Source organism: Salvelinus alpinus, chromosome 7 (genome assembly GCF_045679555.1).
Source record: "Salvelinus alpinus chromosome 7, SLU_Salpinus.1, whole genome shotgun sequence".
NCBI lineage: Eukaryota > Metazoa > Chordata > Actinopteri > Salmoniformes > Salmonidae > Salvelinus > Salvelinus alpinus.
The window spans coordinates 76,985,014-77,012,518 of record NC_092092.1 but is presented as its reverse complement, the minus strand read 5'-3'; the positions used below and the strand labels follow the sequence as shown (position 1 = coordinate 77,012,518).

Genomic DNA, 27,505 nt, shown 5'->3' with positions numbered 1-27,505 from the left:
GTTTTCTGTTCTACCTGATTATTCATTACATCCACCTGGTATCCCAGATCTAAATCAGTGTCTGATTAGAGGGGAACAATGAAAAAAAGCAGCGGAACTGGTTTGAGATCAGATTAGAATTAGAGGGTTCTATATATTCAACAAGCTTCTGCCTTTGTTTAGTATTCTGCCTCACTGACTCTATCAGAGCCTTTAATATGACCATGTAGGAGGAGTCGCTGCCTCACTGACTCTATCAGAGCCTTTAATATGACCACCATGTAGAAGGAGTCTCTGCCTCACTGACTCTATCAGAGCCTTTAATATGACCATGTAGGAGGAGTCTCTGCCTCACTGACTCTATCAGAGCCTTTAATATGACCATGTAGGAGGAGTCTCTGCCTCACTGACTCTATCAGAGCCTTTAATATGACCATGTAGGAGGAGTCTCTGCCTCACTGACTCTATCAGAGCCTTTAATATGACCATGTAGGAGTCTCTGCCTCACTGACTCTATCAGAGCCTTTAATATGACCATGTAGGAGGAGTCTCTGCCTCACTGACTCTATCAGAGCCTTTAATATGACCATGTAGGAGGAGTCTCTGCCTCACTGACTCTATCAGAGCCTTTAATATGACCATGTAGGAGGAGTCTCTGCCTCACTGACTCTATCAGAGCCTTTAATATGACCATGTAGGAGTCTCTGCCTCACTGACTCTATCAGAGCCTTTAATATGATCACCATGTAGAAGGAGTCTCTGCCTCACTGACTCTATCAGAGTCTTTAATATGATCACCATGTAGAAGGAGTCTCTGCCTCACTGACTCTATCAGAGCCTTTAATATGACCACCATGTAGGAGGAGTCTCTGCCTCACTGACTCTATCAGAGCCTTTAATATGACCATGTAGAAGGAGTCTCTGCCTCACTGACTCTATCAGAGCCTTTAATATGACCACCATGTAGAAGGAGTCACTGCCTCAAAACAGAGTCCTGTGCATGTGCCTTTGAGTGTGAAAGCCTACCTCCCTGTCTGGGGTGTCTGGGGTGTCTGGGTTTGGAAATACTGCCCTCTATATTATCAAAGCTCCATTATGCACACACACACACACACTCACACAACACACACACACACACAACACAAAGCAGCTCCATTTGGATGCCTCCTACTGGGAATCAGTGGTAACAACTGAAATGTAATTTGACAATCCTCGTTACCAGATAAATATTGATCTGGTGGACGGTCTGTAATCATCCAATCTGCTTCCTGGTATTTACCCATCTCTTCTCTCTGATCTCTGTGTGTGTGGGTGAGTGCTTGTGTGTGTGCGTTCATGCATGCGCCTGGGTGTGTGCCTCTGTGTTTTTGTGTGTAAGGCCTGAACCAACGGGGAATGGTGACCTGTCTCTGTGAGGAGAGCAGGGTCTGACCCACGGGGCATGGTGACCTGTCTCTGTGAGGAGAGCAGGGTCTGACCCACGGGGCATGGTGACCTGTCTCTGTGAGGAGAGCAGGGTCTGACCCACGGGGCATGGTGACCTGTCTCTGTGAGGAGAGCAGGGTCTGACCCACGGGGCATGGTGACCTGTCTCTGTGAGGAGAGCAGGGTCTGACCCGCAGGGCATGGTGACCTGTCTCTGTGAGGAGAGCAGGGTCTGACCCACGGGGCATGGTGACCTGTCTCTGTGAGGAGAGCAGGGTCTGACCCACGGGGCATGGTGACCTGTCTCTGTGAGGAGAGCAGGGTCTGACCCGCAGGGCATGGTAGCTGTAGGACATCTGACTACACAGCTGTCTCTGACGCTCTGACTACACAGCTGTCACTGACCCTCTGACTACACAGCTGTCTCTGACCCTCTGACTACACAGCTGTCTCTGACCCTCTGACTACACAGCTGTCACTGACCCTCTGACTACACAGCTGTCTCTGACCCTCTGACTACACAGCTGTCTCTGACCCTCTGACTACACAGCTGTCACTGACCCTCTGACTACACAGCTGTCTCTGACCCTCTGACTACACAGCTGTCTCTGACCCTCTGACTACACAGCTGTCACTGACCCTCTGACTACACAGCTGTCTCTGACCCTCTGACTACACAGCTGTCACTGACCCTCTGACTACACAGCTGTCACCGACCCTCTGACTACACAGCTGTCACTGACCCTCTGACTACACAGCTGTCTCTGACCCTCTGACTACACAGCTGTCTCTGACCCTCTGACTAAACAGCTGTCACTGACCCTCTGACTACACAGCTGTCACTGACCCTCTGACTACACAGCTGTCTCTGACCCTCTGACTACACAGCTGTCACTGACCCTCTGACTACACAGCTGTCTCTGACCCTCTGACTACACAGCTGTCACTGACCCTCTGACTACACAGCTGTCTCTGACCCTCTGACTACACAGCTGTCTCTGACCCTCTGACTACACAGCTGTCACTGACCCTCTGACTACACAGCTGTCTCTGACCCTCTGACTACACAGCTGTCTCTGACCCTCTGACTACACAGCTGTCACTGACCCTCTGACTACACAGCTGTCACTGACCCTCTGACTACACAGCTGTCACTGACCCTCTGACTACACAGCTGTCACTGACCCTCTGACTACACAGCTGTCTCTGACCCTCTGACTACACAGCTGTCTCTGACCCTCTGACTACACAGCTGTCACTGACCCTCTGACTACACAGCTGTCACTGACCCTCTGACTACACAGCTGTCACTGACCCTCTGACTACACAGCTGTCACTGACCCTCTGACTACACAGCTGTCTCTGACCCTCTGACTACACAGCTGTCTCTGACCCTCTGACTACACAGCTGTCACTGACCCTCTGACTACACAGCTGTCACTGACCCTCTGACTACACAGCTGTCTCTGACCCTCTGACTACACAGCTGTCTCTGACCCTCTGACCCTCTGACTACACAGCTGTCTCTGACCCTCTGACTACACAGCTGTCTCTGACCCTCTGACTACACAGCTGTCACTGACCCTCTGACTACACAGCTGTCTCTGACCCTCTGACTACACAGCTGTCTCTGACCCTCTGACTACACAGCTGTCACTGACCCTCTGACTACACAGCTGTCTCTGACCCTCTGACTACACAGCTGTCACTGACCCTCTGACTACACAGCTGTCACTGACCCTCTGACTACACAGCTGTCACTGACCCTCTGACTACACAGCTGTCACTGACCCTCTGACTACACAGCTGTCTCTGACCCTCTGACTACACAGCTGTCTCTGACCCTCTGACTACACAGCTGTCACTGACCCTCTGACTACACAGCTGTCACTGACCCTCTGACTACACAGCTGTCACTGACCCTCTGACTACACAGCTGTCTCTGACCCTCTGACTACACAGCTGTCTCTGACCCTCTGACTACACAGCTGTCACTGACCCTCTGACTACACAGCTGTCACTGACCCTCTGACTACACAGCTGTCTCTGACCCTCTGACTACACAGCTGTCTCTGACCCTCTGACCCTCTGACTACACAGCTGTCTCTGACCCTCTGACTACACAGCTGTCTCTGACCCTCTGACTACACAGCTGTCACTGACCCTCTGACTACACAGCTGTCACTGACCCTCTGACTACACAGCTGTCACTGACCCTCTGACTACACAGCTGTCACTGACCCTCTGACTACACAGCTGTCTCTGACCCTCTGACTACACAGCTGTCACTGACCCTCTGACTACACAGCTGTCACTGACCCTCTGACTACACAGCTGTCACTGACCCTCTGACTACACAGCTGTCACTGACCCTCTGACTACACAGCTGTCACTGACCCTCTGACTACACAGCTGTCTCTGACCCTCTGACTACACAGCTGTCACTGACCCTCTGACTAAACAGCTGTCACTGACCCTCTGACTACACAGCTGTCACTGACCCTCTGACTACACAGCTGTCACTGACCCTCTGACTACACAGCTGTCTCTGACCCTCTGACTACACAGCTGTCTCTGACCCTCTGACTACACAGCTGTCACTGACCCTCTGACTACACAGCTGTCACTGACCCTCTGACTACACAGCTGTCACTGACCCTCTGACTACACTGCTGTCTCTGACCCTCTGACTACACTGCTGTCTCTGACCCTCTGACTACACAGCTGTCACTGACCCTCTGACTACACAGCTGTCACTGACCCTCTGACTACACAGCTTTACATACACTGTTCCTAGAATCTCAAATATTTGGAGATTTTTGGATTGATGGATTTTATCACGGTAACTATCCAAGTCCCTTTGTAGTCAGTGGGAGTGATGCTCCTGATGAGGTCTTTGAAATATGGTCCTTATACTCCTATAAACATCATATGAAGTTTCCCTTAAGACTGATGTCAAGTCAGTTTTTGGTTTTTGGCCATAATGGTTAAGGTTAATATCAGTGGAGTGTAAACTGATCCTAGATCTGTGCCTATGTGCTACTTCCACACCAGAGAGTCTATTAAGCAGGCATTATTCCAGACAGGATATTATAGGTAGTCTAGCGGTATTATGGGTAGTCTAGCGGTATTATGGGTAGTCGGTCTCTAAAGAGGATGCTGTAACATGTCTCTCTTCCTGTCGCTGGGTGTCGGTCTCTAAAGAGGATGCTGTAACATGTCTCTCTTCCTGTCGCTGGGTGTCGGTCTCTAAAGAGGATGCTGTAACATGTCTCTCTTCCTGTCGCTGGGTGTCGGTCTCTAAAGAGGATGCTGTAACATGTCTCTCTTCCTGTCGCTGGGTGTCGGTCTCTAAAGAGGATGCTGTAACATGTCTCTCTTCCTGTCGCTGGGTGTCGGTCTCTAAAGAGGATGCTGTAACATGTCTCTCTTCCTGTCGCTGGGTGTCGGTCTCTAAAGAGGATGCTGTAACATGTCTCTCTTCCTGTCGCTGGGTGTCGGTCTCTAAAGAGGATGCTGTAACATGTGCAACACCTTGTTAAGACACCCAGAATGCATGTCAACAACCTGGATCATAGCAGCCTGGATCACTCACACCCAAAGCCTTTTCTCCTCCCGCTCCCCTACCTCTGTCCCTCGCCCCTCCCTCCCTCCTCCCTCCCTCCTCCGTCTCCCCGTCCTCTGTCCCTCTCCCCTCCCTTCTCCCTCTCCCCTTCCTTCATCCCTCTCCTCTCCCTCCTCCCTCTCCCCTCCCTCCTCTCTCTCCCCTCCCTTCTCCCCTCCCTCCTCCCTCTCTCTCCCTCCTCTCTCTCCCCTCCCTCCTCCCTCCTCCCTTTGTCCCTCTCCCCTCCCTCCTCCCTCTCCCCTCCCTCCTCCCTCCTCCCTCCCTCCCTCCTCTCCCCTCCCTCCTCTCTCTCCCTTCCCTCCTCCCTCTCCCCTCCCTCCTCTCTCTCCCTTCCCTCCTCCCTCTCCCCTCCCCCTCTCTCTCCCCTCCCTTCTCCCCTCCCTCCTCCCTCTCTCTCCCTCCTCTCTCTCCTCTCCCTCCTCCCTCCTCCCTTTGTCCCTCTCCCCTCCCTCCTCCCTCTCCCCTTCCTCCTCCCTCCTCCCTCCCTCCCTCCCTCCCTCCCTCCCTCCCTCCTCTCCCTCCCTCCCTCCCTCCCTCCTCCCTCTCCCCTCTGCCCTCTCTCTCCCTCCCTCCTCCCTTTCCCCTCCCTCCTCCTCCCTCCCTCCCTCTCCCCTCCTTACTCCCTCCCTCTCCCCTCCCTCCCTCCTCTGTCCCCCCTCCACCCTCCCTCACTCCTCCCTCCCCCCTCTCCCCTCCTCCCTCCCTCCATCTCCCCTCCTTACTCCCTCCCTCTCCCCTCCCTCCCTCCCTCCCTCCCTCCCCCCTCCCTACCTCTCCCCTTCTCCCTCCCTCCCTCCCTCTCCCCTCCCTCCTCCCTCCCCCTCTCCCTCCGTCTCCCCTTCCTCCTCCCTCCCCCCTCCCCCCTCCCTCACTCCTCTCTCTCCCCTCCCTCCTCCCTCTCTCTTCCCTCCCCCCTCCCTCTCTGTGTTATCCAGAGAGCCAGAGATGTAATTGAATCTCAGGCACACCCGGCTCTTCCTGTGGTATCTTTTATTCTGCTTCAACTACAACGTTTTTCTTTTCTAATGACTTGAATAAGTGACACACTTCCTCCAGAGCATATTGTCAAGCCACTCTAACCCCCACCTCCCTGAACAAACCCAGAGCAGCCCCCTTCACGACTTTCCCATACTCCACATAGCTATACAGACAATCACAAAAGCCCAAACATTATTAAATCAAATAGGTACTTACTATTATAAATACATTACAACATCAAAGATGTGTCTTCCTGCTTCCTGTGCTGTCTGTCTGGGGCTGGTGATTACTTCCTGCTTCCTGTGTTGTCTGTCTGGGGCTGGTGATTAATTCCTGCTTCTACTGTGTCTGTGTGACATGTGCGCGTGTGTGCGTGCCCGTGTGCGTGTGTGTGACATGCCGCTCAAGCTGTGTGTGTGTGTGCACATGTGTGTGTGTGTGTGTGTGTGTGTGTGTGTGTGTGTGTGTGTGTGTGTGTGTGTGTGTGTGTGTGTGTGTGTGTGTGTGTGTGTGTGTGTGTGTGTGTGTGTGTGTGTGTGTTGTGCAAGTACTGGCTAGGTAGTTAGTATTCACAACACTGTCGAGCATAGACTTTTCTCTCTCTATTCCTCTCTCTCTCTCTCTTTCTCTCTCTCGTTCTCTCTCTCTCTATTCCTCTCTCTCGCTCTCTCTCTCTCTTTCTCTCTCTCGTTCTCTCTCTCTATTCCTCTCTCTCTCTTTCTCTCTCTCTATTCCTCTCTCTCTCTCTCTCTCTATTCCTCTCTCTATTCCTCTCTCTCTCTCTTTCTCTCTCTCAGGTCCCTCTTTCCTGTCTCTTCTAATTTGTTGTCTTTCAAGGGAACTCTGAGCATGTAGTGGAGGGAGGTGATTCATCTCTCCACTTAGGAAACCCAACTACATACTTGTTTAACAGTCTTAAGGAATCCAAGAGAGATGAACTCTATAGTATAGAAACTTGTCCTGGCTTAGTTTAACACATTATCATTGATTCTTTTTTAGTCACAGTGGTAAATGGTGCACATTTTCCTACGCATCTATGAAGACATTTAAGGAATACTTCCATGATTTTACGAATTTGGATATTTGTTTTTTAACCTTGAAAGAAGACTAGAAACAAAAGTCTTTCATATGTAAAATTGCTGAACTATCCCTTTAAACTCTATGATTTACACTCTTCACCTGTTGTTGTTTGTTGTTTATTAAACGTGGTAAAGGAACAACATTCCCTGCTGAGGTTAATGAAGTGATGTCATCAACCATTACTCTCAGAACACCGTTTGACCTCCACAATCAAACGTCTGACCTCTTACCCTGGAACCTTCTGACCTCTTCCCCTGGAACCGTCTGACCTCTTCCCCTGGAACCGTCTGACCTCTTCCCCTGGAACCGTCTGACCTCTTCCCCTGGAACCGTCTGACCTCTTCCCCTGGAACCGTCTGACCTCTTCCCCTGGAACCGTCTGACCTCTTACCCTGGAACCTTCTGACCTCTTCCCCTGGAACCGTCTGACCTCTTCCCCTGGAACCGTCTGACCTCTTCCCCTGGAACCGTCTGACCTCTTCCCCTGGAACCGTCTGACCTCTTCCCCTGGAACCGTCTGACCTCTTCCCCTGGAACCGTCTGACCTCTTCCCCTGGAACCGTCTGACCTCTTCCCCTGGAACCGTCTGACCTCTTCCCCTGGCTTTCTGATCATTTCAGCATCTATCCACCTCTCCTCTTCATCTATCCACCTCTCCTCTCCTCTTCATCTATCCATCTCTCCTCTCCTCTTCATCTATCCACCTCTCCTCTCCTCTTCACCTGTCCTCCTCTCCTCTTCATCTATCCTCCTCTCCTCTTCATCTATCCATCTCTCCTCTCCTCTTCATCTATCCACCTCTCCTCTTCATCTGTCCACCGCTCCTCTCCACTTCATCTATCCACCTCTCCTCTTCATCTATCCACCTCTCCTCTTCATCTATCCACCTCTCTTCTCCTCTTCATCTATCCACCTCTCCTCTTCATCTATCCTCCTCTCCTCTTCATCTATCCATCTCTCCTCTCCTCTTCATCTATCCACCTCTCCTCTCCTCTTCATCTATCCACCTCTCCTATCCTCTTCATCTTTCCCTCTCCTCTCTGTCTCTCCTCTTATCCCATCTCCCCTCCCTCCTCTCTCCCTTTGTCCCCAATATCCTGATTTGCATTAGAGAAACTCAGGAAGTGGAGTGTCTTGTTAAGGAAAGTGTGTGGGGGGGGGGGGGGGGGGAGGCATTGATTGGCCACTGTGGTGCAGGCGGAATGTTAATAAGGGTAGAGAGAGAGGTGGAAGGGGGAGTGGGGAGAGAGAGAGAGACACACAGAGACAGAGACAGAGAGCAGGTGAGGCGGCGAGTGAGGGGTGTATGATCTCAAGACACATGTTAGCTGTCACTCAACTAATGCAACCAATCAATAGCCTCCATAATGAGGAGGGGACAGTGACCTGCTGTGTCCTCCAACACCCCAGCACGCCCCAAAGTCAAACCGCCTCCCCATCAATTAGCCCGCCGAACCCCAAGCCTGCCATTAGGTAGGATCCACAAGCCAATCACAGCCCCTGGCTTCTCGTACACTCACACATGCAAACACACTCACACCAACACAATTACAAGCCCTGTGTGTGTCTGTGAAGGGTGAAAGCTGCCTGATATTAAGATAGTGTGGCTGGAAAGACCCAGTCGGTCCTTCATGCAGTGCAGAAAGCAAACAACATTAGCTTGTGTATGTGTCTTCTTGTCTGAACATGAATTCCAATTAGGTGTGTTTTGTACTTTGTGTCTTTATGTATTCCCTACATAGTGCACTACCCTATCGTCCCTGGTCAAAAGTAGTGCACTATATTAAAGGAAATAGGGTGCCTTTTGCTACCTGCTAAGTAGATATACAGGGGGTACACTGCTTACACAACAACGCCTGGAGAAATAGGCCTTGACTCGACTCTGCATAGTATAGCAGTGAACATCAATCCCTCTGATTGAACTCTTGTCCTTAGGTTACGTCCTAAATGGCATCCTTTCCCCTGTACAGTGCACTACTTTTGACCAAAGCCCGACATGCCCTGGTAAAAAGTAGTGCACTACCTAGGGAATAGGATGACGTTATGGAGGCGGAATAAATCTAGAGCAGGAACTCACCGGGGCCTTGTAGTGAAAATAGATTCTTGTCTTTCTTCGTCCTCTCTCTCCTCTCTGCCCCAGGCTTTCTGACCGTGTCTTCTCACATTTAGTGATGACTACGTCGTATGATCACTCAAGCGTTTCTCATTCCACAGCGATGGAACAAAAGGAGGAGGAGGTGCGTCTCATAACAAATGAAAAGAAAATGACATTCATTCTGTCCTCCTTTATCTACCTGGTCCCATCCAATGGAGGATGGTTAGTGTAGGAATAGAGAACTGTTCACCAAGATCATTAGGTAAGGAGGTGGTGATGAGAGGGACTGACGAGGAGAGGAAGGAGTTGAGGGTTTATAGCACAGGTCTTTAGATGACTGACCATATGAAAACATCACACATACACAGTATATATATATATAAATGACATACACACACACCTTAGTGGCCCAGCCATATGAAAACATCACACACACACACACAGTATATATATATATAAATGACATACACACACACCTTAGTGGCCCAGCCATATGAAAACATCACAGTAGAGCTGAAAGGCTCGTAAAAGGATTGCTTTTATAGATGTAATAATCCTGCTCTCTCTGAGCCAAGACACCCACACACCCACACAGACAGACAGACAGACAGACAGACAGACAGACAGACAGACAGACAGACAGACAGACAGACAGACAGACAGACAGACAGACAGACAGACAGACAGACAGACAGACAGACAGACAGACAGACAGACAGACAGACAGACAGACAGACAGACAGATGGAGGCACGGTGGCTTCAACACAATGATGAGGGAGAGCCAAGATGGAGGCACGGTGGCTTCAACACAATGATGAGGGAGGGCCAAGATGGAGGCACGGTGGCTTTAACACAATGATGAGGGAGAGCCAAGATGGAGGCACGGTGGCTTCAACACAATGATGAGGGAGAGCCAAGATGGAGGCACGGTGGCTTCAACACAATGATGAGGGAGAGCCAAGATGGAGGCACGGTGGCTTCAACACAATGATGAGGGAGAGCCAAGATGGAGGCACGGTGGCTTTAACACAATGATGAGGGAGAGCCAAGATGGAGGCACGGTGGCTTCAACACAATGATGAGGGAGAGCCAAGATGGAGGCACGGTGGCTTTAACACAATGATGAGGGAGAGCCAAGATGGAGGCACGGTGGCTTCAACACAATGATGAGGGAGAGCCAAGATGGAGGCACAGTGTCTTTAACACAAAGATGAGGGAGAGCCAAGATGGAGGCACGGTGGCTTTAACACAATGATGAGGGAGAGCCAAGATGGAGGCACAGTGTCTTTAACACAAAGATGAGGGAGAGCCAAGATGGAGGCACGGTGGCTTTAACACAATGATGACGGAGAGCCAAGATGGAGGCACGGTGGCTTTAACACAATGATGAGGGAGAGCCAAGATGGAGGCACGGTGGCTTCAACACAATGATGAGGGAGAGCCAAGATGGAGGCACAGTGGCTTTAACACAATGATGAGGGAGAGCCAAGATGGAGGCACAGTGGCTTCAACACAATGATGAGGGAGAGCCAAGATGGAGGCACGGTGGCTTTAACACAATGATGAGGGAGAGCCAAGATGGAGGCATGGTGGCTTTAACACAATGATGAGGGAGAGCCAAGATGGAGGCACGGTGACTTTAACCCAAAGATGAGGGAGAGCCAAGATGGAGGCACGGTGACTTTAACACAAAGATGAGGGAGAGCCAAGATGGAGGCACGGTGGCTTTAACACAATGATGAGGGAGAGCCAAGATGGAGGCACGGTGGCTTTAACACAATGATGAGGGAGAGCCAAGATGGAGGCACGGTGGCTTCAACACAATGATGAGGGAGAGCCAAGATGGAGGCCTAGTGGCTTTAACACAAAGATGAGGGAGAGCCAAGATGGAGGCACGGTGGCTTCAACACAATGATGAGGGAGAGCCAAGATGGAGGCCTAGTGGCTTTAACACAAAGATGAGGGAGAGCCAAGATGGAGGCATGGTGACTTTAACACAAAGATGAGGGAGAGCCAAGATGGAGGCACGGTGGCTTTAACACAATGATGAGGGAGAGCCAAGATGGAGGCATGGTGGCTTTAACACAATGATGAGGGAGAGCCAAGATGGAGGCACGGTGACTTTAACACAAAGATGAGGGAGAGCCAAGATGGAGGCACGGTGACTTTAACACAAAGATGAGGGAGAGCCAAGATGGAGGCACGGTGGCTTCAACACAATGATGAGGGAGAGCCAAGATGGAGGCCTAGTGGCTTTAACACAAAGATGAGGGAGAGCCAAGATGGAGGCACGGTGGCTTTAACACAAAGATGAGGGAGAGCCAAGATGGAGGCACGGTGGCTTCAACACAATGATGAGGGAAAGCCAAGATGGAGGCCTAGTGGCTTTAACACAATGATGAGGGAGAGCCAAGATGGAGGCCTAGTGGCTTTAACACAAAGATGAGGGAGAGCCAAGATGGAGGCACGGTGGCTTTAACACAATGATGAGGGAGAGCCAAGATGGAGGCACGGTGGCTTTAACACAATGATGAGGGAGAGCCAAGATGGAGGCACGGTGGCTTTAACACAAAGATGAGGGAGAGCCAAGATGGAGGCACGGTGGCTTTAACACAATGATGAGGGAGAGCCAAGATGGAGGCACGGTGTCTTCAACACAATGATGCGGGAGGGCCAAGATGGAGGCACAGTGTCTTCAACACAATGATGAGGGAGAGCCAAGATGGAGGCCTAGTGGCTTCAACACAATGGTGAGGGAGAGCCAAGATGGAGGCACGGTGGCTTCGACACAATGATGAGGGAGAGCCAAGTTGGAGGCACGGTGGCTTCAACACAATGATGAGGGAGAGCCAAGATGGAGGCACGGTGGCTTTAACACAATGGTGAGGGAGAGCCAAGATGGAGGCACAGTGGCTTTAACACAATGGTGAGGGAGAGCCAAGATGGAGGCACAGTGGCTTCAACACAATGATGAGGGAGAGCCAAGATGGAGGCACGGTGGCTTTAACACAATGGTGAGGGAGAGCCAAGATGGAGGCACAGTGGCTTTAACACAGCGCCCCCTATCAGTCATCTATTGTGTATATAAATCATTGTTTTAAACCAAGCCCACAACGAGAGTAAAGGTTAGGATCTGAGTTCCACACAATTCAGACAGCAGCAGGCCCATTGTTACAGAGCAATACAGCCTGCTTACCATCCACACTGTGTCGGTGTATCGACTGTGTGAGTGTGCTTGTGTGTGTTTACCATCGACACCGCAACACGACAATTACCCAAGCATGTGTGTGTGTAATTATACAACGCAGGGAGTTGTTCTCTAATGCCGCAAATCAAATCAACTAAAGATGCCGCATTGATTTCTTTGTGTTGCCTAAATTATACATGTTCACTTGTACAGAGCCCGAGCCACAACCAGCCAGCCAGTCAGCAAAAAGCATTAAGAACTAAACTCAGCAAAAAAAGAAACTTCCCTTCTTCAGGACCCTGTCTTTCAAAGATAATTCGTAAAAATCCAAATAACTTCACAGATCTTCATTGTAAAGGGTTTAAACACTGTTTCCCATGCTTGTTCAATGAACCATAAACAATGCATGAACATGCACCTGTGGAACGGTCCTTAAGACACTAACTTAAGACAGGTCAGAGTTATGAAAACTTAGGACACTAAAGAGGCCTTTCTACTGACTATGAAAAACACCAAAAGAAAGATGCCCTGCTCATCTGCGTGAACGTGCCTTAGGCATGCTGCAAGGAGGCATGAGGACTGCAGATGTGGCCAGGGAAATAAATTGCAATGTACGTACTGTGAGACGCCTAAGACAGCGCTACAGGGAGACAGGACGGACAGCTGATCGTACTCGCAATGGCAGACCACATGTAACAACACCTGCACAGGATCGGTACATCTGAACATCACACCTGCGGGACAGGTACAGGATGGCAACAACAACTGCCTGAGTTACACCAGGAACACACAATCTCTCCATCAGTGTTCAGACTGTCCGCAACAGGCTGAGAGAGGCTGGACTGAGAGCTTTTAGACCTGTCATAAGGCAGGTCCTCACCAGACATCACCAACAACATCGTCACCTATGGGCACAAACCCACCGTCGCTGGACCAGACAGAACTGGCAAAAAGTGCTCTTCATAGACGAGTCACGGTTTTGTCTCACCAGGGGTGATGGTCAGATTCGTGTTTATCGTCGAAGGAATGAGCGTTACACGAGGCCTGTACTCTGGAGTGGGATCGATTTGGAGGTGGAGGGTCCGTCACGGTCTGGGGCGGTGTGTCACAGCATCATCGTAACTGAGCTTGTTGTCATTCCAGGCAATCTCAACGTTGTGCGTTACAGGGAAGACATCCTCCTCCCTCATGTGGTACCCTTCCTGTAGGCTCATCCTGACACGACCCTCCAGCATGACAATGCCACCAGCCATACTGCTCGTTCTGTGCGTGATTTCCTTCAAGACAGGAATGTTTATGTTCTGCCATGGCCAGCGAAGAGCCCGGATCTCAATCCCATTGAGCACGTCTGGGATCTGTTGGATCGGAGGGTGAGGGCTAGGGCCATTCCCCCCCATAATTGTCTGGGAACTTGCAGGTGCCTTGGTGGAAGACTGGGGTAACATCTCACAGTAAGAACTGGCAAATCTGGTGCAGTCCACGAGGAGGAGATGCACTGCAGTACTTAATGCAGCTGGTGGCCACACCAGATACTGACTGTTACTTTTGATTTTGACCCCCCCCTTTGTTCAGGGACACATTATTCAATTTCTGTTAGTCACATGTCTGTGGAACTTGTTCAGTTTATGTCTGTTGTTGAATCTTGTTATGTTCATACAAATATTTACACATGTTAAGTTTGCTGAAAATAAACGCAGTTGACAGTCTGAGAGGACGTTTCTTTTTTTGCTGAATTTTGTCTGCTCCAAAGCCCTTTAGTTCCCTAATGTGTGCATGGATTTAAGAGATCTCTCATGAATTGATCAGAGGGCCTAGGTACCTTTTATATAGTTTGCAATTTGGTAGATTGATCCTAATGGGGTAAGGGGAGAGGGGTTGGTGTCCAAAATGACACCCTATTCCCAATATTGCTAGTGCACTACTTTTGGCGCCGTAGGGTGTATGGTGCCATATGGGACACACAGGGCCCATTTGCGGTGTTATGGAGATGCCAGGAATTCCCATTAAGTAAGATTGACCTGGTCTCTCTGATTGGTTCTACTCTGTTCTATTCTCTGAGCTGCTGGGAGAATTCATAAACTACTGAGGGGATGGAGGGAGAAAAAGAGGGAGGGATAAAGAGATAGAGAGAGGGGGGGGAGAGAGAGAGAGAGAGGGGGAGAGAGGGGGAGAGCGAAAGAGAGAGAGAGAGAGAGAGAGAGAGAGAGAGAGAGAGAGAGAGGGAGAGAGAGAGAGAGAGGGGGAGAGAATGGGAGAGAGGGAGAGAGAACAAATTTAAAAAATAAAAGAGAGAGAGAAAATAAAACTAAGAGAGAGCGAGAGAGAGAGCTAGAGAGAGAGAGGGGGAGAGACATCAGGCTACTCTCCATTGACATCCTCTTCTGTTCAGTTCTCTGTCATGTAGCCTCCACTCTGACTGGGGAGATCAATATGACCTTACCTCCACTGCCCAGCCAGGCGCTGCTCTGAAACCTAATTACTGATATTCAGCTACAAAGTCATCATAGTCAGCCTGTCAATATCCATCAGGGATCATTACTCACCTAATGAAATAGGTTATTTAGGCTGCTTCACTGACACCAGGGCTACACCAGGGCTACACCAGGGGATTTGGCTCCAGCCATCTCAATTTGCCTCTCTCGCTCATTCCCTCGCTCTCTCCCTCTCTCCCGCTCTCCCTCTCTCCCTCTCTCCCGCTCTCCTTCTCCCAGAAGCACTGACCTGAAAAAGGAAAGTTGACAGCAGAAAAAGAGGGAGGATGGATATAGAGTGTGAATTCTTCTGCTGTTGTTTTTAATTCTGTGGCTTTTTGTGCTTGTAGCTTTTTCAACCGCCAACCGCCACACAGTGCCAGATAAACAATATAACAAAATCCCCAAATCCCAAACTAAGTTGGAGTCCTGGAGGCCACGTAATTCAGAACCACGCCCAGGGATATTACAATACTATGAAGTACTGTACACCACGCACAGGGATATTACAATACTATGAAGTACTGTACACCACACCCAGGGATATTACAATACTATGAAGTACTGTACACCACATGCAGTGATATTACAATACTATGAAGTACTGTACACCACACCCAGGGATATTACAATACTATGAAGTACTGTACACCACGCACAGGGATATTACAATACTATGAAGTACTGTACATCACATTCAGTGATATTACAATACTATGAAGTACTGTACACCACACCCAGGGATATTACAATACTATGATGTACTGTACACCACATTCAGGGATATTACAATACTATGAAGTACTGTACACCCCATTCAGGGATATTACACGTCTCTTAGTTCCTTAGGTCCTCATACACCCCTAAAGTTCTTTCTTTGGTTTTGGTTCTATGAATTGTACTCTCTACACTCTCAAGGTTACAGTTGAGGGTTTATTTGTTCTCACAAAACCCCTTTCCCTCTACTGCAGAACCTAGCTCATAATGAACACTTCACAGAACTCTTCTCGTCCAAACTCCCACTCCCTCTCGACATTGTACAGCAAGCAGGCAACAAGGAGAACTGGGATTGTGGGAGAATGCCAAATGTTAATACAGTCAATAAATCAATAGGCTCCTGTAATTGAAATTGGTACCCAACTGGGGTTAGCTAACAGTCAGTGAGTGAGCCAGCCAGCCAGCCAGCCAGCCAGCCAGCCAGCCAGCCAGCTAGCCAGGCTTCACTCCGCTCAAAAGAGAAACACTGACCCCTTCAGGCCAGTAGCGGAACTGCACACTCTGTCACGGTTTCACAGCCCCCAGCCGTTTTAGTGTTGATTAATAAGGTTAATTTTACATGAGGATACTGGATGTTAATGCTCACTGTGCCACCTTGTCTAAGCAATTACCAGAGAGAGCAGAGCTGCTCTTGGGTTATCAAACACAACAGCATTCCTCCTGAAGCTCAGCTACAGCATGCTGACGTGTTCATACAGCAGGCCAGCGGTAGGCAGCCCTGGTCCTGGAGGACCGCAAGTACTTCCTGTTTTTGAAGAAGACCAGGTGTCTTATTGAATTTATGCAATCGCTGAACTGATCCATTAGCTCAGTTGGTCAGGTGTGATGCCTAGTTGGGACAAAACCCTGCAGTAGACTGTGACACTACAGGAACAGGGTTGTCGACCCTGCAGTAGACTGTGACACTACAGGAACAGGGTTGTCTACCATGCAGTAGACTGTGACACTACAGGAACAGGGTTGTCGACCCTGCAGTAGAATGTGACACTACAGGAACAGGGTTGTCTACCATGCAGTAGACTGTGACACTACAGGAACAGGGGTGTCTACCCTGCAGTAGACTGTGACACTACAGGAACAGGTTTGTCTACCATGCAGTAGACTGTGACACTACAGGAACAGGGGTGTCTACCCTGCAGTAGAATGTGACACTACAGGAACAGGGTTGTCTACCATTCAGTAGACTGTGACACTACAGGAACAGGGGTGTCTACCATGCAGTAGACTGTGACACTACAGGAACAGGGTTGTCGACCCTGCAGTAGAATGTGACACTACAGGAACAGGGTTGTCTACCATGCAGTAGACTGTGACACTACAGGAACAGGGGTGTCTACCCTGCAGTAGACTGTGACACTACAGGAACAGATTTGTCTACCATGCAGTAGACTGTGACACTACAGGAACAGGGGTGTCTACCCTGCAGTAGAATGTGACACTACAGGAACAGGGTTGTCTACCATGCAGTAGACTGTGACACTACAGGAACAGGGGTGTCTACCATGCAGTAGACTGTGACACTACAGGAACAGGGTTGTCTACCATGCAGTAGACTGTGACACTACAGGAACAGGGTTGTCTACCATGCAGTAGACTGTGACACTACAGGAACAGGGTTGTCTACCATGCAGTAGACTGTGACACTACAGGAACAGGGTTGTCTACCATGCAGTAGACTGTGACACTACAGGAACAGGGTTGTCTACCATGCAGTAGACTGTGACACTACAGGAACAGGGTTGTCTACCATGCAGTAGACTGTGACACTACAGGAACAGGGGTGTCTACCCTGCAGTAGAATGTGACACTACAGGAACAGGGTTGTCTACCATGCAGTAGACTGTGACACTACAGGAACAGGGGTGTCTACCCTGCAGTAGAATGTGACACTACAGGAACAGGGTTGTCTACCATGCAGTAGACTGTGACACTACAGGAACAGGGGTGTCTACCCTGCAGTAGACTGTGACACTACAGGAACAGGTTTGTCTACCCTGCAGTAGACTGTGACACTACAGGAACAGGGTTGTCTACCCTGTAGTAGACTGTGACACTACAGGAACAGGGTTGTCGACCCTGCAGTAGACTGTGACACTACAGGAACAGGGTTGTCGACCCTGCAGTAGACTGTGACACTACAGGAACATGGTTGTCTACCCTGTAGTAGACTGTGACACTACAGGAACAGGGTTGTCGACCCTGTAGTAGACTGTGACACTACAGGAACAGGGTTGTCGACCCTGCAGTAGACTGTGACACTACAGGAACAGGGTTGTCTACCATGCAGTAGACTGTGACACTACAGGAACAGGGTTGTCTACCCTGCAGTAGACTGTGACACTACAGGAACAGGGTTGTCTACCATGCAGTAGACTGTGACACTACAGGAACAGGGTTGTCTACCCTGCAGTAGACTGTGACACTACAGGAACAGGGTTGTCGACCCTGCAGTAGACTGTGACACTACAGGAACAGGGTTGTCGACCCTGCAGTAGACTGTGACACTACAGGAACAGGGTTGTCGACCCCGTAGTAGACTGTGACAATACAGGAACAGGGTTGTCTACCCTGTAGTAGACTGTGACACTACAGGAACAGGGTTGTCTACCCTGCAGTAGACTGTGACACTACAGGAACAGGGTTGTCTACCCTGCAGTAGACTGTGACACTACAGGAACAGGGTTGTCGACCCTGCAGTAGACTGTGACACTACAGGAACAGGGTTGTCGACCCTGCAGTAGACTGTGACACTACAGGAACAGGGTTGTCGACCCTGCAGTAGACTGTGACACTACAGGAACAGGGTTGTCTACCATGCAGTAGACTGTGACACTACAGGAACAGGGTTGTCTACCCTGTAGTAGACTGTGACACTACAGGAACAGGGTTGTCTACCCTGCAGTAGACTGTGACACTACAGGAACAGGGTTGTCTACCCTGCAGTAGACTGTGACACTACAGGAACAGGGTTGTTGACCCTGCAGTAGACTGTGACACTACAGGAACAGGGTTGTCTACCCTGCAGTAGACTGTGACACTACAGGAACAGGGTTGTCGACCCTGCAGTAGACTGTGACACTACAGGAACAGGGTTGTCGACCCTGCAGTAGACTGTGACACTACAGGAACAGGGTTGTCTACCATGCAGTAGACTGTGACACTACAGGAACAGGGTTGTCTACCATGCAGTAGACTGTGACACTACAGGAACAGGGTTGTCGACCCTGCAGTAGACTATCTGTTTCGTGAAAAGCTTCCGGAGATGAGAAGACGTCCTGAAGACGTCCTGTTTTTTGAGGTTGTTGATGGGATGGTGTACCAGACCTGAGTTAAGAGGAACAGTGGGGAAGCTGGGAGAGTAACAGACAGGCAGGGATGCCGCTCCTTGTTGTACTGAGAGAGAGAGGGTTAAAAGGCAGATTTGTAATGTATTTAGACATACTGTGTGTACAAATTGTGGATTATTCTCTTGCTAGTCAACATCTTCAAAACGTCAATAATACAAGTGACAGACGATCTTCTACAGGGTACACAGTGAGACCAGATACTAACGCTCTCTTTCTCTCTCCTCAGGGACCCCAACAAGCCTGTTCCTCAGGACACTAAGTTCATCCACACCAAGGCTAACCGCTTCGAGGAGGTAGCCTGGTCTAAGTACAACCCCCAGGATCAGCTGTACCTCCATATCGGCCTGAAGCCCCGCGTCAGGGACCACTACCGAGCCACCAAGGTGGCCTTCTGGAAACACCTGGTGCCCCACCTGTATAACCTCCACGACATGTTCCACTACACCTCTACCACCACCAAGGTACCGCTACATCTCTTTAACTCACACCTGTATAACCTCCACGACATGTTCCACTACACCTCTACCACCACCAAGGTACCGCTACATCTCTTTAACTCACACCTGTATAACCTCCACGACATGTTCCACTACACCTCTACCACCACCAAGGTACCGCTACATCTCTTTAACTCACACCTGTACAACCTCCACGACATGTTCCACTACACCTCTACCACCACCAAGGTACCGCTACATCTCTTTAACTCACACCTGTATAACCTCCACGACATGTTCCACTACACCTCTACCACCACCAAGGTACCTCTACATCTCTTTAACTCACACCTGTATAACCTCCACGACATGTTCCACTACACCTCTACCACCACCAAGGTACCGCTACATCTCTTTAACTCACACCTGTATAACCTCCACGACATGTTCCACTACACCTCTACCACCACCAAGGTACCGCTACATCTCTTTAACTCACACCTGTATAACCTCCACGACATGTTCCACTACACCTCTACCACCACCAAGGTACCGCTACATCTCTTTAACTCACACCTGTACAACCTCCACGACATGTTCCACTACACCTCTACCACCACCAAGGTACCGCTACATCTCTTTAACTCACACCTGTATAACCTCCACGACATGTTCCACTACACCTCTACCACCACCAAGGTACCGCTACATCTCTTTAACTCACACCTGTATAACCTCCACGACATGTTCCACTACACCTCTACCACCACCAAGGTACCGCTACATCTCTTTAACTCACACCTGTATAACCTCCACGACATGTTCCACTACACCTCTACCACCACCAAGGTACCGCTACATCTCTTTAACTCACACCTGTATAACCTCCACGACATGTTCCACTACACCTCTACCACCACCAAGGTACCGCTACATCTCTTTAACTCACACCTGTCTAACCTCCACGACATGTTCCACTACACCTCTACCACCACCAAGGTACCTCTACATCTCTTTAACTCACACCTGTATAACCTCCACGACATGTTCCACTACACCTCTACCACCACCAAGGTACCGCTACATCTCTTTAACAAACACCTGTATAACCTCCACGACATGTTCCACTACACCTCTACCACCACCAAGGTACCGCTACATCTCTTTAACAAACACCTGTATAACCTCCACGACATGTTCCACTACACCTCTACCACCACCAAGGTACCGCTACATCTCTTTAACTCACACCTGTATAACCTCCACGACATGTTCCACTACACCTCTACCACCACCAAGGTACCGCTACATCTCTTTAACTCACACCTGTATAACCTCCACGACATGTTCCACTACACCTCTACCACCACCAAGGTACCGCTACATCTCTTTAACTCACACCTGTATAACCTTCACGACATGTTTCACTACACCTCTACCACCACCAAGGTACCGCTACATCTCTTTAACTCACACCTGTATAACCTCCACGACATGTTCCACTACACCTCTACCACCACCAAGGTACCGCTACATCTCTTTAACTCACACCTGTATAACCTTCACGACATGTTCCACTACACCTCTACCACCACCAAGGTACCGCTACATCTCTTTAACTCACACCTGTATAACCTCCACGACATGTTCCACTACACCTCTACCACCACCAAGGTACCGCTACATCTCTTTAACTCACACCTGTACAACCTCCACGACATGTTCCACTACACCTTTACCACCACCAAGGTACCGCTACATCTCTTTAACTCACACCTGTCTAACCTCCACGACATGTTCCACTACACCTCTACCACCACCAAGGTACCGCTACATCTCTTTAACTCACACCTGTATAACCTCCACGACATGTTCCACTACACCTCTACCACCACCAAGGTACCGCTACATCTCTTTAACTCACACCTGTATAACCTCCACGACATGTTCCACTACACCTTTACCACCACCAAGGTACCGCTACATCTCTTTAACTCACACCTGTATAACCTCCACGACATGTTCCACTACACCTCTACCACCACCAAGGTACCGCTACATCTCTTTAACTCACACCTATCTTTCATTTGATTGGTTTACTGGAAAGTGTGTTATAAATTATAAATACACTTTCAACTATAGTTTGATTTGACTCGATATGTGGTTGTGTTACCTACCTTAGTTGAATGCACTGACTGTAACAAGTCGCTCTGGATAAGATTACATGTAATATGTTTGATTTGATTTGAAGGTCCCCCCGTCCGAGACGACCCAGAACGCCCTGTCCACTAAGAAGACGTGGCCCTTCAACACCAAGCGGCCCCCCATGTCCCCGGCCTACAACAACGAGGATAATGAGGCGTGGAACGGAGACGAGGAGACCGGCCCGTTGGTCATAGAGAACCCCAGGGACTACTCAACGGAGCTCAGCGTCACCATCGCCGTGGGAGCCTCGCTGCTCTTCCTCAACGTTCTAGCCTTCGCAGCGCTTTACTACCGCAAGGATAAACGGAGGGAGGCCTTGGGAGGTCGCCGCGGTCAACCCAGCCCACAGACCCGCCACGGCCAGGCTACGTCCAACGACATCGGTCACCACCAGGGTCCCAACGAGGAGGAGATCATGTCCCTGCAGATCAACCAGACGCACCACGAGTGTGAGGCGATGGGGGTGGGGAACCCGGGGAATGACGGAGGGCTGCGTCTGGCCTCGCTTCCCGACTACACTCTGACCCTGCGGAGGTCACCGGACGACATCCCTCTGATGACCCCCAATACCATCACCATGATCCCAAACTCTCTGGTGGGGATGCCCAACCTGCACCCTTACAACACTTTCACAGCCGGGTTCAACTCCACCGGCCTGCCCCACTCCCACTCCACCACCCGGGTATAGCTTTACGGAGGAGAGGGATGGTGGAGGAGAGGAGAGGGTGATGGAGCAGGAGAAGAGGATTCTGTTTTATAAATATCACAGGGAAACGGTTTTGGGGGGGAAGTGTGTGGAATAAGTGAGTGGGATTAAAAAGTCAAGAGATTTAACTAGACTTTTACTACCAAGAAGAGAACGGAGAGTGTCTGAGAGGAGAGGAGAGCTCACTGCTTTCTGTGTGGATGTCAAGTTGTGCAGAGCTGCCAAAATCAAACTGCTAGTCCTCCCTCAATGGGATGGGGCTGAGGAGGGAGGGGCCCGTTCTGCTGTGTTTTTCTTCTAAGAGTCATTTTAAAAGCCTTTTTAAGCAGACTGACAGGGGAGATTATCAACACTTTGTTCTTGAATTCATAACTCACCAAGTTATTTTTCTTTCTCATCTTCGTCTCTCCTGAGGGAGACAGAAAAGACACGTTTCAAACAAAAGCTTCTACCAGGAAGTTGGCATAATGTTAGTCGCTTTTTTTTTGTTTTGTTTCAATGCCTTACGAAAAGCTTGTTGTGTTTCGATTTTTTTTCTCTCTCTTAATTTCTATTCCATGTGGATTGTGTGACATTTTGACGTGAATCAAAAGACACAAGTGACTGAATCGTGAACAAATATAGCCACACAAATGGTGGTATCTTTTTTTAATCTCCCGTAGAGAGGATTTGTCTGGAATAGACTCTACCATCCCAGATGACACCACAGAGATAACAACTATGTTACTGTGATTGTTTTGTTAAGAACAAAAGTGCATATTTTCACCAATTTATCTGTTAAGTGATCTGATCTTATCTCTCTCCACGAAGTGTGCACTTTTACACAGACACACACTGCTCAGCACACCTGTGTTTCGGTGTGCATATAAACATGGTTGTGTGTGTGTGTGTGTGTGTGTGTGTGTGTGTGTGTGTGTGTGTGTGTGTGTGTGTGTGTGTGTGTGTGTGTGTGTGTGTGTGTGTGTGTGTGTGTGTGTGTGTGTGTGTGTGTGTGTGTGTGTGTGTGTGTGTGTGCGAGCGTGTATGTTTGCACACCAGCGTATCCATGCTCGTGTGTGTGTGTGTGTGTGCGTGCAAGTGTTTGTGCTTACACAAGTGTTTTTGCGTTTGTAAGGCGTTTTATGTGGCGGGCGGGAGGGTGGGGCTGGAGGGTGGGAGTTCTTTCTCATCTTGTTCATTCGGTTCTCTGTCACCAGTGTTGTTTACGCTGCAGCTACGTCTCTGGGTGTACGTCTTTACTGCGAAATAGCACTTTTGTTATTTAAAAAAATAGTTATATATGTCTAATTTTGCTTAAAGATTACAAAAATAAATCTATTATTTTACATGTAAGAGAAAAAATAGCTAAAGATTCAACTGAACTAACTGACATGATTCCATGAACTTTATAAGAGAGGGAGAGAATCTCTTGAAAAGCAGACAGTGACCTGTTTGCACTGAATAAACTACATCAGTGCACACTTGTTTCTTTGAATATACTGTATATATATATAAATATGGGCATACATACACATACGTATAGGGCTTTTACAGAGACATATCCCTCCCATGTAACTACTCTACTAGTAAACTACTGTTAAGCAGTGCAGAGAGGTAACTACACTAGGTAACTAGTTCTACTGTTAAGCAGTTCAGAGAGGTAACTACACCAGGTAACTAGTACTACTGTTAAGCAGTTCAGAGAGGTAACTACACCAGGTAACTAGTTCTACTGTTAAGCAGTTCAGAGAGGTAACTACACCAGGTAACTAGTACTACTGTTAAGCAGTTCAGAGAGGTAACTACACCAGGTAACTAGTTCTACTGTTAAGCAGTTCAGAGAGGTAACTACACTAGGTAACTAGTTCTACTGTTAAGCAGTTCAGAGAGGTATCTACACCAGGTAACTAGTACTACTGTTAAGCAGTTCAGAGAGGTAACTACACCAGGTAACTAGTTCTACTGTTAAGCAGTTCAGAGAGGTAACTACACCAGGTAACTAGTTCTACTGTTAAGCAGTTCAGAGAGGTAACTACACCAGGTAACTAGTACTACTGTTAAGCAGTTCAGAGAGGTAACTACACCAGGTAACTAGTTCTACTGTTAATCAGTTCAGAGAGGTAACTACACCAGGTAACCAGTACTACTGTTAAGCAGTTCAGAGAGGTAACTACACCAGGTAACTAGTTCTACTGTTAAGCAGTTCAGAGAGGTAACTACACCAGGTAACTAGTACTACTGTTAAGCAGTTCAGAGAGGTAACTACACCAGGTAACTAGTACTACTGTTAAGCAGTTCAGAGAGGTAACTACACCAGGTAACTAGTACTACTGTTAAGCAGTTCAGAGAGGTAACTACACCAGGTAACTAGTACTACTGTTAAGCAGTCCAGAGAGGTAACTACACCAGGTAAGTAGTTCTACTGTTAAGCAGTTCAGAGAGGTAACTACACCAGGTAACTAGTTCTACTGTTAAGCAGTTCAGAGAGGTAACTACACCAGGTAACTAGTTCTACTGTTAAGCAGTTCAGAGAGGTAACTACACCAGGTAACTAGTTCTACTGTTAAGCAGTTCAGAGAGGTAACTACACCAGGTAACTAGTTCTACTGTTAAGCAGTTCAGAGAGGTAACTACACCAGGTAACTAGTACTACTGTTAAGCAGTTCAGAGAGGTAACTACACCAGGTAACTAGTTCTACTGTTAAGCAGTTCAGAGAGGTAACTACACCAGGTAACTAGTACTACTGTTAAGCAGTTCAGAGAGGTAACTACACCAGGTAACTAGTTCTACTGTTAAGCAGTTCAGAGAGGTAACTACACCAGGTAACTAGTACTACTGTTAAGCAGTGCAGAGAGGTAACTACACCAGGTAACTAGTACTACTGTTAAGCAGTTCAGAGAGGTAACTACACCAGGTAACTAGTTCTACTGTTAAGCAGTGCAGAGAGGTAACTACACCAGGTAACTAGTACTACTGTTAAGCAGTTCAGAGAGGTAACTACACCAGGTAACTAGTTCTACTGTTAAGCAGTTCAGAGAGGTAACTACACCAGGTAACTAGTACTACTGTTAAGCAGTTCAGAGAGGTAACTACACCAGGTAACTAGTTCTACTGTTAAGCAGTTCAGAGAGGTAACTACACCAGGTAACTAGTACTACTGTTAAGCAGTTCAGAGAGGTAACTACACCAGGTAACTAGTTCTACTGTTAAGCAGTTCAGAGAGGTAACTACACCAGGTAACTAGTACTACTGTTAAGCAGTGCAGAGAGGTAACTACACCAGGTAACTAGTACTACTGTTAAGCAGTTCAGAGAGGTAACTACACCAGGTAACTAGTACTACTGTTAATATCAAACTGAAAGCAACACCAACATGTATGAAGGTCATTTCTGTGTCTGTCTTCATCATCGATAACATCATGAAGCTGAACAACCGACTGCTCCAGGTGGCTTTGTACGAGCTCTGTATGTATATTTATGTATAAATATATTTAATATTTATTTATGTATACCAGATGCATACATGCTGATTGTGCCATGTGCCAAATTAAAACCAGATAAATGGAGACGTTTCACTAAACCTTTTTTCTTGTGCTGAAATTCTTTCTTTCCCATTTTTTTTTTTAATCCCGTAACAGAAATTGTTTATCTCAATTGTTCTCTCTCTCCCCCCTCCTCTCTCTCTCTCTCTCTCTCTCTCTCTCTCTCTCTCTCTCTCTCTCTCTCTCTCTCTCTCACTCTCTCACTCTCTCTCTCTCACTCTCTCTCACTCTCTCTCTCACTCAACCCATGACAAAATCAGGCTAAAAACCTCTTCCAACAAAGCCACAATTATGATTTCTTTGTGACTTCCTGCTGGTAGTCAGGTTTGAAGGGGACAATACTCTTGATGAGAAAGAGGACACATTATTATACGTGACTAAGCAGTGTGAATCCTGTGGTGCCAGACAATGCAGTGTCTAGTCAGTCCATCCCAAACAGCAACACCATCAGACAGGAGAGGGAGGAGGTTATGGGAGAGGAAAGAGGTGGGTGTCTTGTTCAGTACTGGTCAACCACCTCCAGCCCAGTGTGAAATCTTGGATCCATACCAAATAGCATCCTATTCCCTATATAGTGCACTCAGAACCATGTATGTAGGGTCTAGAAGGGATGCTGCTAATGTATTTAGAATGTTCAGTCATTCAGTTACAAAACATGATTTAAATATTCCCCATGTTATGTTAATGGGGAAGTAACATGGCTGACATTGAATGTTGACCTGTCATGTAAATGCATTATAATCCAGAAACCTCAGCGTCCCAACTGTCTTAAAACATGTCTCTGGGAACACTACGTGGGGTCCTCAAACTCTACTGTGGACCACAAGCCAGTTCCATTGTGTTTTTTCATTGTTCCCCGGCTAATCAGGCACTGATTTAGAAACGGGACACCAGGTGTGTGCAATTCATTTTCAAGTAGGACAGAAAACCAGCAGGCCCCGGACCTTGTAGGGTCAGAGTTGTAGGGAATAGGGTGTCCATTTGGGACACAGACATCGTTAAGTTATCCATATTGGGGCGGCAGGGTAGCCTAGTGGTTAGAGCGTTGGGCCAGTAACCGAAAGGTTGCTAGATCTGAATCCCTGAGCTGACAAGGTAAAAATCGGGCGTTCTGCCCCTGAACAAGGCAGTTAACCCACTGTTCCCCTGAACAAGGCAGTTAACCCACTGTTCCCCTGAACAAGGCAGTTAACCCACTGTTCCCAGGCCGTCATTGTACATAAGATGTTCTTCTTAACTGACTTGCCGAGTTAAATAAAGGTTAAATAAAACATTTAAAATCTGGACAACCTCAGAATCACAAGCAGTTGGTAATTCCTTCTTACTCTGAGGCTGTCCTAATACGGCCACTGTACTCCTTAATAAACAACCTCTCTCCTGAACGGATTGAGGAACTAGACCTGTGCTGTACACGTTATAACAGGTATTATGACATTCCTATAACGATGTTATGACAGGCTACCAGTTATAACAGAGTTATGACAGGATACCAGTTATAACAGAGTTATGACAGGCTACCAGTTATAACAGTGTTATGATAGATACCAGTTATAACAATGTTATGACAGATACCGAGTTATAACAGTGTTATGACAGGATACCAGTTATAACAGAGTTATGACAGATACCAGTTATAACAGAGTTATGACAGGATACCAGTTATAACAGTTT

At 48.4% G+C, this 27,505-nt stretch overlaps 1 protein-coding gene across 3 annotated transcripts in view; it reads left to right on the top strand.

The window, feature by feature from the left end:
• Positions 1-23,433, top strand: part of nlgn3a (neuroligin 3a) — a 429,434-nt gene extending 406,001 nt beyond the window's left edge. For all 3 annotated transcript variants that reach the window (XM_071411753.1, XM_071411755.1, XM_071411754.1), the window contains 2 exons: positions 19,192-19,426; positions 21,654-23,433. In XM_071411753.1, coding sequence (XP_071267854.1) covers positions 19,192-19,426; positions 21,654-22,295 — 877 coding nt within the window. In that variant the 3' untranslated portion in view covers positions 22,296-23,433. The remainder of the gene's footprint in view (positions 1-19,191; positions 19,427-21,653) is intronic.
• The last annotated feature ends 4,072 nt before the right edge of the window (positions 23,434-27,505 follow it).